This window comes from Oscarella lobularis, chromosome 9, assembly GCF_947507565.1.
Source record: "Oscarella lobularis chromosome 9, ooOscLobu1.1, whole genome shotgun sequence".
Classification (NCBI taxonomy): Eukaryota; Metazoa; Porifera; class Homoscleromorpha; order Homosclerophorida; family Oscarellidae; genus Oscarella; species Oscarella lobularis.
The window spans coordinates 2,963,804-2,980,200 of NC_089183.1; the positions used below are offsets into that span (position 1 = coordinate 2,963,804).

At 42.1% G+C, this 16,397-nt stretch overlaps 3 protein-coding genes and 1 long non-coding RNA gene across 5 annotated transcripts; 3 read left to right on the forward strand and 1 right to left on the reverse strand.

Annotated features, from left to right (window-relative positions):
- The first annotated feature begins 480 nt into the window (after positions 1-480).
- LOC136190857 (uncharacterized) lies at positions 481-8,032 on the forward strand. Its single transcript, XM_065979140.1, has 29 exons — positions 481-598; positions 651-697; positions 748-794; positions 1,230-1,729; positions 1,777-1,817; positions 1,865-1,901; positions 1,956-2,026; positions 2,080-2,119; positions 2,179-2,199; positions 2,256-2,302; positions 2,357-2,495; positions 2,555-2,806; positions 2,859-3,012; positions 3,080-3,569; positions 3,616-3,687; positions 3,742-3,813; positions 3,871-3,957; positions 4,019-4,117; positions 4,166-4,261; positions 4,310-4,361; positions 4,411-4,478; positions 4,802-4,867; positions 4,918-5,511; positions 5,564-5,764; positions 5,821-5,949; positions 6,002-7,093; positions 7,152-7,212; positions 7,267-7,641; positions 7,688-8,032. Exons 4-29 carry the CDS (start codon positions 1,270-1,272, stop codon positions 7,696-7,698), a joined length of 4,827 nt encoding a protein of 1,608 aa, XP_065835212.1. The 5' UTR covers positions 481-598; positions 651-697; positions 748-794; positions 1,230-1,269; the 3' UTR covers positions 7,699-8,032.
- A 55-nt stretch (positions 8,033-8,087) lies between these two features.
- On the forward strand, positions 8,088-9,461 carry LOC136191128 (uncharacterized). 2 transcript variants are annotated; one of them, XR_010670760.1, is made up of 4 exons: positions 8,088-8,161; positions 8,233-8,257; positions 8,315-8,427; positions 8,473-9,461. It is a non-coding gene; the product is annotated as an uncharacterized lncRNA (long non-coding RNA). The 2 variants fall into 2 exon arrangements; XR_010670759.1 differs by having other exon boundaries at positions 8,126-8,257; positions 8,473-9,460.
- On the reverse strand, positions 9,330-13,974 carry LOC136191126 (von Willebrand factor D and EGF domain-containing protein-like). The gene is made up of 16 exons (XM_065979419.1): positions 13,899-13,974; positions 13,347-13,754; positions 13,237-13,296; positions 12,919-13,178; positions 12,775-12,867; positions 12,354-12,719; positions 12,231-12,304; positions 12,112-12,181; positions 11,634-12,037; positions 11,022-11,430; positions 10,540-10,965; positions 10,271-10,489; positions 10,090-10,213; positions 9,846-10,043; positions 9,574-9,784; positions 9,330-9,513 (listed from the first exon to the last, which is right to left on the reverse strand). Coding segments are annotated over exons 1-16 (3,381 nt in total). The 5' UTR covers positions 13,957-13,974; the 3' UTR covers positions 9,330-9,512.
- A 626-nt stretch (positions 13,975-14,600) lies between these two features.
- On the forward strand, positions 14,601-16,228 carry LOC136191127 (calumenin-like). The gene is made up of 6 exons (XM_065979420.1): positions 14,601-14,847; positions 14,893-15,089; positions 15,402-15,562; positions 15,637-15,807; positions 15,878-15,967; positions 16,030-16,228. The coding sequence occupies exons 1-6, from the start codon at positions 14,636-14,638 to the stop codon at positions 16,147-16,149; spliced, it is 951 nt and encodes a 316-aa protein (XP_065835492.1). The 5' UTR covers positions 14,601-14,635; the 3' UTR covers positions 16,150-16,228.
- The last annotated feature ends 169 nt before the right edge of the window (positions 16,229-16,397 follow it).

The window sequence follows — 16,397 nt, forward strand, 5'->3', positions numbered from 1 at the left end:
CAATAGACTCTGCAGGCCACCAAACCATCGTGTTTGGTGTCTGGACAGGGTCTGGGATAAAAGGAAACGGTATAGTGACTTAAAATCCAAAGTTGGGAGCTCTGATACGTTCTTACCTATGATTTTCCTCCTACGACTTCCTGGATAACGGGGACTCTTATTTCTTTTTATAGAACAGTTCGGGTATGGCGTGGTTTAGATAATAGGACAGTTGTGTTGCTTTTATGGCCAATCCGAACGTCAGTGTACTGTAGTCTCACCTTTTGTTTTAGGAACGAAGCCAGCTGGTTTATCATTTGAATACATGGTATGTATGTGGGCTTTTACGTGGAATCTAAGGAAAAGGAGTTGCCTAATTGAATAATTGATACAATAAGAATCAACAGTTGCATCCCCCGGGTAGCTGGGGACTTTCTCTCGAATACAGACAAAAGGCTGACTTTCAAAGCCATCTGAACGTAAAGAAGCGAAAGTAGAAGTACACATTCAATTCAAAGAGGCGAATGTAATCTGGAAAAAGGCTGTTTTGTAGGAACTCACTACTTTCGGTTTGTGCATGAGTTCGGTGCGGGATCTCGGTTCGGTTCGGGCGTAGGAAGTCCGTATGTTTATGCAGCTGGCCCCCTGGCTTGCCTCACTTCTTCTCGTAGCGGCGCGGAGTGAGGTCACACGCGCTTCTCTCCGGATTTGTTCTCGAGTAGAATCAGAATGGATGATCCTAGACTACAGTCTAATGATCTGCTCCAGGATTTCTCAGCTCCAGCGACGCCGGAAGTGATCGAAGGCCTGGTATCGTAAGTGGCGCATTCGCCTACGAGACAGCCTGGCTGCATAAGCGTGTTAAAAGCAAGCAGTAGTCTCGCGCGTATTTAGATCCTACGACGTTTATGAGTAATGGGATGACGTCACTGGCACGTGCAGTGACGCGAGAGCTCTATATACGGCTCTGACCGCGCCTTTGTAATGACGTCGTTCAACGTCGGTGTTAACGGCAATTTTTGTTAACTCGAGAATTAGCCGTGCTCTGGATAGTGTTGATTAATTAATGAATTAATAGGAGGATCCGTTTGGGATGTCCAATCCACCCAGGATTGAAGCGGATCCTCCTCTGAACTGGCGATAGTTTGCCACAAATCATCATCATCATCCATAACCACCTAAACACTTTACAAAAGGCAGCTTCGGGCAGGTTGCGGTATGGCACAGCTGCCATTTGTTTATTTGTATAGGTGGGACTCAGAGCAGCAACAAGTCGGTTCTTCCGGTCAAATGCAAGGCCACCTTGAAGCTACACCGCCTCAAATTATCTGCGCTGCTCCTGTTCCGCAACCGGACGATCCTAGTGCAAGTGCGAACGCGGAGAGCGTAGCCGTTGCTTCTTGGTTGAGTCAACTAAAAGATGGTCAAAAATGTGCCTTGTTTCGAACGTCCTTTCTTCCCGAACATATTTTAAAACGAAAGATTACATGCAAATTGTCATCTGATAAAGAAGTCTTTCGGGTTATATTGGACGTTTCTAACTGGGGTGAACTTTCTGAAAAGTGGAATCGACGCAAGCGTCGCGATTCTCGAGACACGAACACTTTGAAAAAAGCGTTTGAATCGACGCTGTACAAGTCAAAAGCCATGAAGCAAAAATTTCTGTCACCTCCTACGTTTTCTGAGCTTTCACATTCAGTGCCGTCTCGCACATTGACATTGGCGGTTTCTCGTGAAGTTTTTAAAAAGAGTATATAAATGCGGTGTTTATGGAAAATGTGTAATTTTATTTATTAGTTTTCGAATTACGGCCAAGCAGTGAAGAGGACTTAAAAATGGTGACTGACAGTTAGTCGCTCAAACACTGCATTCATTATTTCTATAGCGTATAAAGAAGATGACGTCAGGATTCCAAAGACAAGGTCAATGGCTTTAGAGAAACTCGTTGTTGTCAGCTAGTAGCCTAACTCTGATAGGAGCACCGGTAGTACAAACTAAAAAGGCTGTAAAAACGACAAAAATGCCAGTAGCTATGATTTCAGCAATGGTACTGTTAGCAGTAAGCACAATTCTGTAGTTGTCTAATTTTTATTATAACAGAGAGGAGAGCCTCATGCAGAACAAGTCCCATCAGTGAAAAGTAAGATAGTGATAATTTCATTTTTTGCTGGTGCGCTTATATTTCTCTTCTGATCATAGAAGGAAAGAGTTATTTTCAAGGTGTGCTGCACGCGTGCAGTATACGTTTGTAATCGGCATCATGAATTTATGTTAAGGTTTTCCCCTCTTTTTTGGTTGTGAACCAGCACAAGCCTCAGCTGGCGTAAGCTGTATTGCTCTATTGAGTACCTGCACACAGAGTTCAATGCGGCCTTAGGTTGTTGAAGAGTTCACAATTCAGTCAGATCAACTCTTTGTAAACAGACTAGGCGAAGTTGAACTTAAAGGTGAAAAGGGAGGGGAAAAGACTTTTCCTGTTGTTTCCACTCCTGAGGATAACCTTGCTTTTCACGCCGGTAAGTTGAATGGTGCTAAGTCTGGCTTTTCGGCTGTTTTCATTGTTTCTGTTGTACAGTCTGGAGCATACCAGAGTCTGTGGAAGTAATGCTGCGTTTGGAAAACTTTCAGTGGCTTTTAGGGAGAATAAGGTTTATGTCACGAGGGGAAAGTTCTAATGAAGATTCTTCGTCAACACGCGTACCTACTTCATCGACGTTGACATCTCAAGGATTAGCTCCATCTTTGCCTCTTAAGCTTGCGGAGACGAAGAGCGTGATAACAGTACTAGCTTCTGGCAAAAGCAAATTAAGCGAAGGCGTTTGTCACTGTAATAACAATTCAAATTTAAACACTTTTGAATTGTTCAAAATTTTATGTAGATCAGAGACTTCTTTACCTGGTATTACCTAATCTTCATTACTCGAATTTTAAAGGAAAAGAGAGAATACTTGGAAAACTAAATAAATACGGCTTTACCTTGCTCTCACGGCTACTTCAGAAGGATCAGCATCTTTCCCGAATGTTTATACGCTGGTAATGGTGTAGCCTAAAAGAAAATGTCCTTGTTTGCGCCGTTCTAATCTTTTTGGTGCACACTTAGGTTATTGGCTTTTGGGCGAGGGTTTCTAAACAGGCCGCTGGGTAATTCAAAGTATCTACACCGAAAGGCTATTTCTTGTGCAGGAAGCGTGGACTTGGTATCGCTTCCTATGAGGAATGTGAACTACATAAGGGACTGTGAGCCAAACGGTTTCACCAAAAGTAAAATTATTGCAGAACGGAAATTTGAAAGTGCAATGCAACAAGTGCAACATCCAAGTAAGATCTGTCGCAATTTTGTATCAGTTGTGCATTTCTTACGGAAAATGCTGTTGGATGACCTGAAACTACAAGGAGTGTACTTTCAATTTGTTGGATGCGAGCTGCCACTCTTACAAACTACAAAATCAAATGAGAGACAGCGATTTGTGATAGGAGGTTCCAGGAACGTTAAACCATACAGCAATTCGTGGGAGTGTAAAGCTGCAAACGTATTAGTTTTGACTAGAACGACAACGGCACTCAATAGAACAGACACAGTTACAAGTTTGGTGCGTTATTTTACGTTACCTTTATTCTGCTTAAATCTTTACATAGGGTAAAAGTTGGCTTTTGTGTGACTGTTGCGTGAAAATTGCAAAACAAACGACAATTGATAAGATAGACTGGGTTTGTAGTAGTGCGCTGCGTTCCTAAGACATGTCTAAATGCAATTGTTTATAGAATGGAGAAAGGCTTTACTTCGTGAAGAAGGTAAAATCATTGATCAACGCTGGAATGGATTTCATTACCAAGGTATGTGGTAGATAATTACTTTTATAGAACGCGTTCTTTATCTAATTGGACTCTTAGTCTTTGTGGAAGGCCTGTCCTGGTGATTACGTGGAAATGGCTGAACTTTTGATCAACGCGGGAGCGTGTGTTAATACGACAGACTCGGTTATGCCGATCACATATGTGTGCACTCTTTTGTTCTTTGTTATCTAACTGAAATCTTTAGCATGGACGAGGACCATTATGGGCGGCGTGTTCTAATGGTCACTTGGAAATTGCAAAACTATTAATTGACGCTGGAGCGAAGGTCAATAACAGTGACGGGGTTTGTAGCAGTGCGTTATTCTTACAGACATCTAAATAGAATCTTTAGGATAAAACGCCTTTGTTGATAGCATGTGTTAATGGTCAGGTAGAGATTGCCAAATTATTAATTAACGCCGGAGCGGATATCAATAAGATGGACGAGGTTTATGTCAATCTGTTTTTCTGTGCCTGAGTTAAACTTGACTCTCAGAAAAAAAATTCTGTATTGCATGTCTTCATGAAATGTCGGCGCAGCTATTCGGGTATTTCAGATTTTGCTAGTATTTGTCTAATAGTATTGCATAAATTTAGATGAACACTTGGATTTTTTGGATTTTATTTTGTCTAAGGACGTTAGTCTTGTGGACTGTTGTGGAGAGGTAGGACGTCCTAATTATTATCGCAACGGGGTTACATGTATACCGTCAGCATATAAAGTGCTCCAATTAATTAGCGGGTCTTTAGTTTGGATTATCCGTCCTTCTTTGATTATTTTACTTTGCTGGATATTATCTAACGGCTTTTTCATAAATAATTTGCGTTGATCCAATTTATATTCTTTGCTTGCTTGTAGAGCAGTGTTCTTTGGTTATGTACACGCACGTTAGCTGCAAAGAATAGTGTAGAAAACTTATTCAGCAAATATTTATAAGAATACCACTAGTAGGTTTTTGGCTGAAAACATGATGATTTGTCGTTTTAGGATAATTTGCTTCCTCACGAATATCTTTGTCCAACTGAAGTGAGACGATTTCTTTTTGAATCATGGGTACGTTGTCAGTTTTTCATGCTATTTGGTGAAAATCGGCGTTTCTTCAGATTAAATATCGATACAACAAACTTTATTCTCAAGGAACAACAAAAGCGAAGCGAATCAAGGTGTGTGTTATTGGGGATGCAAGAGCTGGTAAAACGTCTTTAATCAAATCTCTGAGAAACATTTACTGGAAGAAAAGAGGCTACGACTGCCGTACTGCCAGCATAAACCTTTCGAAATCAACCATTAAATCTGCCGGCGAGATGGTTTTTTGCGATTTTGCCGGGCAACTGAACTTTCACAAAACGCATGGTCTCTTCTTCTCCGAGTCTACAACAGTTTTTCTTCTTGTTGTTGATTTAGCGAAAAGCAACTGGGAACTGCAAGCATCGAGCTTCTACTTTTGTTCAGTTGCGAAATGCAGCGTTGGTCTCACAAAGCTGAGAAAAGCGTCTGTTATTGTTATAGGAAGCCGAAAAGATGAGCTTCAAAATTTGGAAAACGAAGAAAGGAAATTGGGGCAACTTGTCTTAAACCTTCGGAAAACGTACAGCCGTTGGCTAAACTTTTATGAAAACGAATTTGTTTTAAATTGTCGTGAACGGAGTTCAAAAGCGTTGGATCTACTGAGACAGGTCGAAACACTTGTAACTGAGGTAATGGCTTCTATTAGGCATGCCGTTGATTTTAAGCTAATTTTCTTTAAAGATGTCTAAAGATGTTCCCCTTATTGTTGAGGCGGCAGTAACGTCCTTCCTGCCCACATTGCGGCATCCGTTTCAGAGCCTGTCTCCAACAGAACAAGAACTCTCATTTTTCAGTAGAGGAGAAAGTAAAGCGACTAAAGAAATACGGCAGAAAACGTTATCGTCTCTTAGGAGAAAGTCTTTAATTCCCTACAGTGAAGAGGCGAGACTTACCGATGATAAACAATGTAGTACATATATATATATGTATATTTATAGGATCGCTGTTACACCATTCGTATGATGGACGCGCGCGTTTTCAAACAGCTACTTGTGGACAGCGTTTGGCCAGATCTTTCAGACCAGGCTCTAGATTTGCTAGTCGACTTCTTACAAGGAATTGGCGAGGTTAGTAAATTCATTTTTTTCTTTTGTCCTCTGACATGTAACGGAAATTTAGATTTTAGTCTTTGAAAACAAAATCATTCTAGATCGTCATTGGTTATGTCAGAGTGCTATTGGCCCGCTGCTATCAACTACAGAGTCTTCCAAATTTTCTCTTAGTCTTCAGTGCTCCTCACCTGGAACAGTAACGAAAGAAGAGATTCAGTATGCTCTTGAAGCATTCAACAATGAAAAGTGGGAGAATATCAACGAGGCGATATCGCTATTATGTCATTTGGAAATTTGCTATCCTCTTGATGAACCAGATACGTATCGGTTTCCGGCTTTATTAGATGACGAACGTCCACCTGAAGTGTGGAGCGAAAATTTGGAAATGAAAATATACGTTGGACGACGCTTAAGACAAGCTGAAGAAACGGACATTATAACCCCAGGAACGATGCCGTTTCTTCAATGCCATGTTCAGAATGCCGCTTGTTTCAGTGGTTTAAAACCTGTTATTTGGAAAGGCGGGTTGATGATCCGCGAGACAATAGACGGTCTTTCAGTTGAAGGAATGATAAGTTTGCAACAGAAAGATAAAGCAATGGATTTTGTTGTTCGTGGTCCAGAGCACTCAGAGAAAGAGTGCACGAAGTTTCTAACTATTCTAAAAGAAACTGGCGAAAAAGTTCTTTCACAAAGGAGTCCAGGGACAAATACCCTATACTTTTATATCAGCAGTGCCGAACTAAAGCAGCTTAAAGATTTTCCGCTGGCTTATGCAGAAGATAAAGTTAACAAGAAGATAAAAACTTCTACAAAGTCAAATGTTTCAGTTAGCGAAGGAACGACGACAGACAGTCTCAAAGATCTCCTCGCTCTCCCTGACAATCATATCGATTTTCTGTCATACAAGGCACGCTGCGCGATAATAACGTGTCTCTCGAAAGACTGTGCAGGAAGGAAAGCCTTGAAAGAGCGTTTGCAAGGTTTATCACAAGCTGACAAAGCGAAATGTTCAACTGCAGCAAGGCTGCTTTTTACTTGGAGTGAGTATCTTTGCGCCACAGCTGAAAGCCTTGCCGACGCCGCTCGACAATCAAGTCTATTGTATTTGCTATCTCTGTTGAATGCATATGGCTCTGTTAGGCTGTCTACTGAAGAGGTACAGAGCACAAAAATTTTAATTTTTTATAAGACACAACATAATTTGACTCTGACAGAAGTCGGAGGCCGAGAAGGACTTGAATTTCCTTCAAACAAGTTCTCCGTCCCAACTAAAAAGTACGCTCGGTTTTGGTTAGCTGTGAAGCGATAAAATGTGGTATGATTTTTTAGGGCGCTTTGTTGGGAAAGCAGCTAGCACGGCACGTGAAGGAAAAGATGTGCACTTCCAGTTTAATAATGTGTATCTGCTTTCTTTATTTAATGACGAGTTTCTTGATAAACCGATGACCCCACAAGAAAGATTCAGAGCGGCCCAGCAAATTCAATCCAAATGGAGTAATATTGGGAGAATTTTGGGACCGGAACCTTTTGAACCTTTTGAAATTTATGCGTTTGGAGAGAGACGCAGCGATAACGACGGTGCTCTACAAATGCTGGACGCGTGGGCAAACAAGTTTGATACGAGAGCAACCCGCAGGCATTTTATCAATGCCATAAAAAACCCCGAAATTGGCTGCTCAACTGAAGTAGCTGCAATTTTTTCTGGTAAGCTTTTCGTTGTTTTTTTGCGTTTACTCATTCCTTCTTTTAGGCCTACGCTGACTCTTTGCCTATCCGAGTCGCCACTTGTGCACATAGTTTATAGAATGGCAGCCCTGTGATTCCCGAACTTTTATTCGTGGTCTTTTTTTCTGTCTTCGGATGCTAGTATCTTAATTAATTTAATTAGTGTACTATATTTTAGTTTCATGGTTGCGATATTAGTTAGGCCTTCTCATTAGAATTGGTTTCATATTTTTAGTGTAGAGTAGAGGTCTTGACTTGACTTTTTATTTAATCCTTGTATGCTTTTATTTTAGGACGGTTTTCTTCATTATTTTATCATTGATCATTGTTAGAAGAGTGTAGTTAATACTCATTAGTTTCAGAGCCAGTGCGCTAGCTAGGGTCCTCCCGCAGTGTCCAGCTCGAACACACGCTAAGGATCTGGACGAGAACCCTGCACATGGACAAGAACGAGTCTCTGCCGAGCGCCGAGGCTTTCCTACGGCCGCGAAACCAACAGGTAAGCACCACAACGTTTTTTTCTACTCGCGCATGCAGCATGCATCGAGTTTCACACCGATCCTTTGCCAGCAGCGACAAAAATGCCTAAAAACGGGTAAAGCGTTCTCACGCGTTGGTCGCCTAATCGCGTATCTACGTACAGTCTGAGCAGCACTACCAAGACGGCGAACACAACCCCGTTTACGATCACGAGGCGTTTCTCGGTCGCGACGAAGCAGCCGAATTCGACGAACTGCACCCAGAAGAATCAAAAGAACGCCTGAGGTAAAAAACGAACAAAATAGCAACGAATAAGTCACGTCGCCGTAGAAAACTCGTCACGAAAATCGATTTGAACGGCGACGGTTTCGTCGACGGCGAGGAAATGAAGGCGTGGATAGCGAAGCAACTTCGCAAGTACATCTATCACGACGTCGAGACCCAATTCGAAGCGAACGACGTCGACAAGAACGGAAAAGTGACGTGGGACGAATTCGTCAACACGACATATGGCTACATAGACGAGAGAGAGGGGGTCGCCAACGCAGTCTGCCTAGAGGATAGTGCAGACGAAGATCAATGAATTTTATTCGAGGTTTCCCTTGGGGTCCCTGCGGAGTAGGCATGCACTTAGGGGTCGGGGCTCTCTGCTACATACACGATGCGGATTGCCTGGCGTGCCACTGCCCACGCTCTTGAGCATAGAAGATTTCTGATCGAATCTAAACATTAGGCTGGTTTCCGACTGTCTAATCGAGGGCGGGTTGGGGTTCAGGAGTGAGGGCTGGTGTCATGGCAGTGCATGAAGCGTCATATGTGTATGTAGCAGTGAGCGTAGCGGGGACGACACGCATTCGCTGCGTAGAGGTGCAATCATGCTCGGTTTGCATATCCCTGGCGACTGCGTTAGTATGCACGGATCTGTGTTCCCTGCACTAAGGTTTAGGCGGCTGTCAGTAGGTAGGGCGGTTAGAGATTAGTATAGGTTATAGCTCCTTTTTCCCCCAACGTGCTTAGCTGGCAGCCGCCACCCCGGTTAGACCATTTTGATGGATTTCTGAGGCAATATTTAGGTTTGAATAGATGCACATTTTAGGTCAATGGATTCATTGGATTGTGAGTTTGTTTAGAATATTAGACGTTTTTTAAGCGGATTAGGATTCGTACGTAGGCACGTAATCTAGGTTTGAGTTATTACAGACTGAAAGCTTTTTTTGTTTCACAACAGCAACAGAACAAATTTGAACCACACTGACTCGCAATACGTCTACAACATAATAGCTAAAGAACGCTATAAAAGAGAGCAGACAGCAAAAGACTCAGCAACTAGTCATAGGTTTTGAGCAGCGACGCTTTGCGGTTCCGAGACATCTAAATTGCAATCATTTAATTTAATGGAGCGGTTTGAGGTTTGAATAGAAATTGAAGTACCAAGTGCTCTTGACAAGAGTCCACTTTGATTTGTAATTGGGTTTGTAAGTGTATTCGTAATTGTTTTCCACGATTTTGTCGTCGCACCGAAGCGGAACTTGCACCAGGCCCCTAGCAGCCGTTCTGCAGTCTTCGACAGTGAAGCGTTTACAGCCTGACTGTTTAGAAAAGTTCAAGAGTCCCGCTGAAATATAGAAATCGTTGCAAGGGTCTAATTAAAATCAAAAGACCGAGAGACGTTAGACCTTAAACAGCTTTGTGTTGTCCTTTACCGTATTTTATACACAACGGAGGGTTTCCTGACCAGTGAACATGACGATTGCAGGCATTAGTCAAATTGCATGTTCGCGATCTCTCTCCTGAAAGCACAAAACCGCGTTCTGTGCAGCTGTAGTTAGCTGTCAGGTGAGATCCGAAAGAGAAAACCTTGGCAAAACCGTTTTGGGGTTCAGTCAATGTCGGGCAATGTTCTGTACATGTATTAGTTAGTGTAGATGCTTCTATTATAACGTATACCTCTTTTTCTTGTTATTTTCCACTTGGACGTACTGTAGGCTGGTTCGCACGTTTGGCAGTGTCCTCTCAACTCGATAAAGTCGTTTTTCCCAATGCATTTGTCTTTTATGTTGCACATGCCACTCTAAGATTGAAAGCAACTTCGTTGAAAAAACGCAAGGTACTTAGTCTACATTTTAACCTTTAGAAAACAGTTGGCGTCTTCGTTGCATTTGTAGCAGGTAGAATTATACACGATGTAGCCAAGTTTCTCATGGCTAACCTTTTTTTGAACGGAAACTTTAACCGTTAATGGTACATATGTCGTTCCGTTTTGTCGAAAAATATTGTTGGGTATTCTACACGTCAAATCTATCATACTTTGGTATTTCGCTTTTATCTTCAACATGCGACTTGATCCCTGAAAAACGCTATTCACGCCGATTCAAGTAGACTTCACAAAGGGTATACCTCAACTTGAATAACACAGGCTAAACTGGGATGATCGTAGAAGCCGTTTCCTATCACGTGGAGAGTGGTGCAAGGCGGTTCATTTACATCACAGAGAGGTCCGGTATTAAAATGGCTTGCTCGTGGAGGTTCAGCGAGGTTAACCAGACAATCTTCACCTGCAAAGCCCTTAGGGCACAGGCATTTTGAGTCTTTGCAAGTTCCGATTCCGCTGCAGTTGTTTAGACAGAAGGAGCTTAGGATGGCTTTCGGGAAAACAGGTAAATTATACACTAAAGAATCATTTGACAACGATTGATTGTTTTGAGCAGGCTGGTCTTCATTGAATTGTTCCTTCCAATACGATGAATTTTCTGCAATGCTATCTTCACACTGTGACTGCACTACGTCGACGTAGGAAAGTGGCCACGACAAATCATCAGTAGCCTATAGTTTGGCAAAAACTATGTTCTGTTTACGAACGTTTCTATATTCCGGCTTACTTTTATATCTTCAACGCAGGCTTCTATTATGTGGGGATCAACTTCTCTAATGAAGCCTTCTTGTTTACATGCCTGAGCGACAAATGATCGGTCGAGATCGCTCTTGCACTTTTCTTCTGCCATATCTTTTGTGATGTTACTCCTAGTTGGCCAGTCGTATTGAATCACTTCGCGTTTGCTTAGAGTCAGCTGTTCTGCACGTCTCTTCTTTCTAGAAGTTGCGTTTACAAGTTTAGCCAATATTGCAGCTGTTTGAGTAAATTCTTTCTTCGCGAATGGTCCTGCCACAGCGCCTGCAGTCACGTTTAGACATTTTGGGTCTGCACATTGGCACAACTCTTGAATAATATCTCCTGTCTGTCGATACTCAAGGTCAACTTTGAAGAAAAACGAATCCTTTTCCTTCAGTCTAGAATAAAGCAGTTGTGAATTTAAAAGATCCAAAATTTTTGACTAAAGAAACTTCGTGGTGGTTTACTGATAAACGCGTTAGAACATGCGCTGTTCTAATTTTTCTGCTAAGGTATGTGCAGTTGAATTGCTACGCAACGCTACATGCACTTAGCCGTTGAATCAAATAATTACGTTGTCAATGATGTACTGGTTGCTTACCTCCAGGTTTCTGTAAACTTTTTATGGTTTGTATACATTATGCCATCTCTTCCTGTTAAGTCATCTTCAGGTTTCCCATTGCCATTTCCGCAAATTCCTGTGGTGTTTGTATATATTGGCGAAAGGCGAAGCTCCACATTTACGCCAAATGTTTTTCCCTTTATCTCTACGTAACTCCCTGAAGAGAGAAGAACTTTAACTGTTTGCAAATTTCTGAAGACTTGAAATCCGTTGCTAAAAGGAAACTTGCTATGTCTGACAACATGTAAGAAAGTAGTTTCGTTCAGGAACGGTGCCACGCACTGACCAACAGAAACGACGTTGCTTCCTTCTCTTATAGCAACACCACAGTTGCATGATCGTGTTGTCATTGAATTTCTGCACTTCCAAAAGCGAATCTGAACCTATGCCAATAAAAACAAAATTAGTGTCTCGAAGTCTTCATATTGCTAAGAGAGCCTTAATTAATTAAATGTACTTCTAAATTATTCAAAGGGCTTGTTGCGTTTACAAAGAGGAAATTTCCGAGCCCGTAGTACCTGAACCATCTAGTGCACAATAGTGAAATTTTAAAATATCATTTTAATGAACACTAACTTATTATCGAATGTATTAAAGTGCGGATCGTTGTAGCTTTTACACGATTTTGCATCAGAATCTTCTACATTCACCTTAAATAAATATCAAAATTAAAGTTAATTTGTTGTTATTTTTTATAACCATAATTGGCTTTGGCTCGTAACTAAGCCACAGCAAAGGAGTAGTTGCATCGTCCAAATTAATCCGCAACTCCAATTGAATTTTTAGAGGATTGTTTTGCTGCGTGTTAATGAAGTTCGGCAGTGCATTTAGAGTAAGCGATTGAGGTTTGTTCCAGTTGTCTTTTGTAAACTTCAATTGGCATGCAGATGCTGATACTTGAGTCTGATCCGTTCTCCCGCGCTGAATTTGAACAATCACAGCGCAGTTTCTGCCGGGAAATTTTTCTTTTAGTTGCTTGGAGCAGACAATTGGAATCGTTGGCCGAACATTTATGTTCACGGGATCTGTTGAATTTTCCTTTAATTGTACAGCAGAAGGGTAAACCTAAAAGCGATTTCTAATTTACCAGCTATTTGTTTATACGAGAAGTAATTCTCACTGATAATCCCGCGTAGAGAACGTTGCTGCTGAACCATTTTGAACGATTGCCTCTTGAATCGTTTTGATAAAAAGTTTGTACCCTGCATTGCACCTAAAATTTACGTTAGAACACTAAGTTTATAGTTGCAGCCGGCATACTTACATTGAATGGTAGTTCGTTTTGAGGACTGTCATCTAAGCTGTAGGTTAGAGTTTCAAAACTTTTTGCGCTTGTGTATGGAATCTGCTTGATATGAAGTGTATGCGTGTTATTTTTGATCCATTGAACTTCGTATCTTTCGTTTCCTTTTGCGCTATCTATTTTTTTGAAATAAACGTGGCAGTTAAAGTTGACTGCTTCGTCGTTGTTGTTTATGTCAACTGAAAGTTCGGGATTTCGCGCTAGGTTTTGGGGAAATTTGTCTGCAATGAAGGGGTCGCATAGGTCACATGCATTACTTCCTCGGTTTGAAAAGCTTACTCAAGCACTCTTTGCTTTCGTGATTGCGATACTGATGAACGTCACAAGGAGATAAGTATTCTAAGAGTGATCTTAGAGTAGTACAGAAGCACGATTTTGCTGTGTCCCACCTGTACAGTATGCCATAGGGCATCCAAACGGAGGCGACAAGTAGTAAACTATTGCGTCGTCGCATTTTTTTGAACACACTTCTATCTTGTACAAGCAACACCATATGAAGTCAAAACACCCATCATACACTGTTAAATCTTTTTGTGTTTCTTTGTATCGCAATGTTATGGGAATTTCAGTTCCGCACTTTTTGTGGGTATGACATGTAAAATTTTCTTCTGTAGACGTTGGGATTTCTAAAACTTTTGTTTCGTTAGAATGCCTGAATTGATACCATCCGCTAAAATGGGCGTCGCAGTGAGCAACAAGAGGACTTCTGTTAACATTGAGTCCTCTATTTTCCGCATTTGGTATAATTTTGATGTTTTGACAAGCATTTTCGTGTCCCGGACAAAGACTGTGTACTCCTAAACAAGAGTAGTCGCGTAAGGGAGTACGAAGAAATTTCCCAGCGTTAGTATGCATGTAAAGAGTTGTAGCTTTGAACTAGCACATGACCAGATTATTTTGGCCTAGCAGTGAAAATACTTTCCGTGGATCGAAAAGCTTACCGCAAACAGCTGCAACTAGAATAGCTGCAGCAACACATCTTGCGAATAGGGGCGTCATGACGAATCCACGAGTTGTGGTCCAGTGGTAGCGCAATACGCATGCCTATCAAAAATACGAGAATAACCCTATTGTTGAGCACAATCTGAAGAGCAGGAAATTGATCGTATCTTCTGAAACTAGCCCCTCGCCTATAGCCCTTGCTGCATCCGGATCATTTGCGTCAGAATTTGCCGTCTCGTTTACGATCAAGAGGCGTTTGTTGTTTGGTCGCGTTGTCGCCGACGAACCGTTGCAGTACTGTAGGAGTTACTGACGGCTCAGTGCGGAAAAAATAATCTTGTGGGATGAATCCTTACTGGCGCCATGCTAATTCATGTTCAAAAAAGGCGGAAGTGCACAGACCAGTTGCACAAGCCCCTTGAAGTTGCTAGGCGCTGTCAACCCTGTATAGAGAGCAGGCTTACAAGGTGCGGTTCTATACGTAGAAATGCACGACAGTTTCTAGGAAGAATGCGGTGCCGACTCGGGCCCCGCCAAATTTCATATTTCCGCATTTCGCAACAGACAGCGAGACCAGAAACATATTGTATGTGCTGCAACTGAGCAAGGTGCGCGTTTACTACGCGTCGATGGGCAGCTATATCTACCGGAAGCGGAGTAGGATCAATTAGTTGGCTCTCTGGCGCGCTCTGAAACTGCCACGTTGACATCCGGGCGATTCGCGTCAACACTTCGAATGTCTCTGCAGCGTCTTAGCCTCGTTCTCCTTCTCGCCGCGGCTCTCGTCGCGCGAGCCGACATCGCAACGCACGATCACGAGCTCTCGGACGAGCAGCACTACCAAGACGGCGAACACAACCCCGTTTACGATCACGAGGCGTTTCTCGGTCGCGACGAAGCAGCCGAATTCGACGAACTGCACCCAGAAGAATCAAAAGAACGCCTGAGGTAAAAAAGGAACAAAATCGCAACGAATAAATCACGTCGCTGTAGAAAACTCGTCACGAAAATCGATTTGAACGGCGACGGTTTCGTCGACGGCGAGGAAATGAAGGCGTGGATAGCGAAGCAACTTCGCAAGTACATCTATCACGACGTCGAGACCCAATTCGAAGCGAACGACGTCGACAAGAACGGAAAAGTGACGTGGGACGAATTCGTCAACACGACATATGGCTACATAGACGACGGTAAGAAAATCAAAGATAAATATATGGGCACTTTACCCGTGGGTCAGGTACAGTAGTAGTAGTTGTTGTCTTATATACAGTATATAGTAAAGGCTTAATGGTATCTAGTGCATGTGACTAGTCTTTTGTCTATGATTTGGTATCTCAGTTTCTAGAAAATCAAAGATAAAGATATATACTTTACCCGTGGGTCAGGGTACACTGGTACAGTAGTAGTTGTCTTATATATAGTAAAGGCTGAGTGGTATCTAGTGCATGTGAATAGTCTTTGTCTATGATTTGGTATCTCAGTTTCTAACTGTGATCTCTTAGAGGAATTTGAGAAGGATCCCCAATTCGAATTGATGGTGAAGCGCGACAAGCGACGATTCGAGCGAGCCGACGGGGACGACGACAAGGCTCTGGATAAAGATGAGTACGTTCGTTTTATGCATCCCGAAGAATCGCCTGATATGGCTGACATTGTGATCGACGTGAGACCTCAATATCAATAATAAATATTTTATTTATTTATTTGATGACGTGTGCACGTTTTTTTGTTCTGAAGGAAACGTTGGAGGATATGGACAAGGACAAGGACGGGTCTTTGTCCGTCGAGGAATACCTAGGCGATCCAGGCGTCGATCCGGATACGGGAAATCCGCCCGATTGGGTCAGCGTCGAGAATACGACGTTCTACGAAGTGAGAGACACGAATCACAACGGCAAAATGGACAGGGTAAAAAATAAGAATTATTTATATTGTATAAGAGTCACGTGGTCTGATATTTTATTTGATTATTTTCTAGGACGAAATTAGGGAGTGGATCATGCCGACTACTCATTCTCACGTCAATGATGAAGCGTCTCACTTGGTTCAGCAAGCTGACGTGGACAAGGTAAGTATCACAGACCCATTACTTTTACTTTAATTAATTAAAATTATTTTTTTTATTTATAGGACGGCAAATTGTCCGTGGATGAAATTGTCAACAATTACGATCTTTTCGTCGGAAGCCAGATGACGGACTATGGTTCTCTTTTGAAGAAAGCCGAAGAGGAAGCGCACACTGAATTGTAGAGCAAGTGCGTAAACGATTTTTTTCAGTAAGCAACTGTAACGTGTAGCGATGATGATTCTGCAGTTGCTTTTGGCTGTGTTCTGTGTGTCTCTCTCTCTCTCTCTCTCGTACAAAATAACATATTCCTAAAACTTTTTAAAATTATGACTAGCAAAGAAGGGACCCAGGCCAAGAACACTCTCCCAATCTAGCGTGGCGATATCGCGAAACTATTATCAATTACTAGTTTGACGTCATACATAACGTC

What these genes read in the sequence shown, in the direction of transcription:
- LOC136191127 (XM_065979420.1), top strand. Translation starts at nt 14,636, where the DNA reads ATGTCTCTGCAGCGTCTTAGCCTCGTTCTCCTTCTCGCCGCGGCTCTC. An exon ending in TGGCTGACATTGTGATCGAC is followed by an intron (nt 15,563 to 15,636) that starts GTGAGACCTCAA and finishes TTTGTTCTGAAG; the next exon opens with GAAACGTTGGAGGATATGGA. An exon ending in AGCAAGCTGACGTGGACAAG is followed by an intron (nt 15,968 to 16,029) that starts GTAAGTATCACA and finishes TTTTATTTATAG; the next exon opens with GACGGCAAATTGTCCGTGGA.
- LOC136190857 (XM_065979140.1), top strand. Translation starts at nt 1,270, where the DNA reads ATGCAAGGCCACCTTGAAGCTACACCGCCTCAAATTATCTGCGCTGCT. An exon ending in GTGAAGAGGACTTAAAAATG is followed by an intron (nt 1,818 to 1,864) that starts GTGACTGACAGT and finishes TTATTTCTATAG; the next exon opens with CGTATAAAGAAGATGACGTC. An exon ending in TAGCTATGATTTCAGCAATG is followed by an intron (nt 2,027 to 2,079) that starts GTACTGTTAGCA and finishes TTATTATAACAG; the next exon opens with AGAGGAGAGCCTCATGCAGA.
- LOC136191126 (XM_065979419.1), bottom strand. Translation starts at nt 13,956, where the DNA reads ATGACGCCCCTATTCGCAAGATGTGTTGCTGCAGCTATTCTAGTTGCA. An exon ending in TTCTCTACGCGGGATTATCA is followed by an intron (nt 12,720 to 12,774) that starts GTGAGAATTACT and finishes AATCGCTTTTAG; the next exon opens with GTTTACCCTTCTGCTGTACA. An exon ending in AAGTTTACAGAAACCTGGAG is followed by an intron (nt 11,431 to 11,633) that starts GTAAGCAACCAG and finishes GCTTTATTCTAG; the next exon opens with ACTGAAGGAAAAGGATTCGT.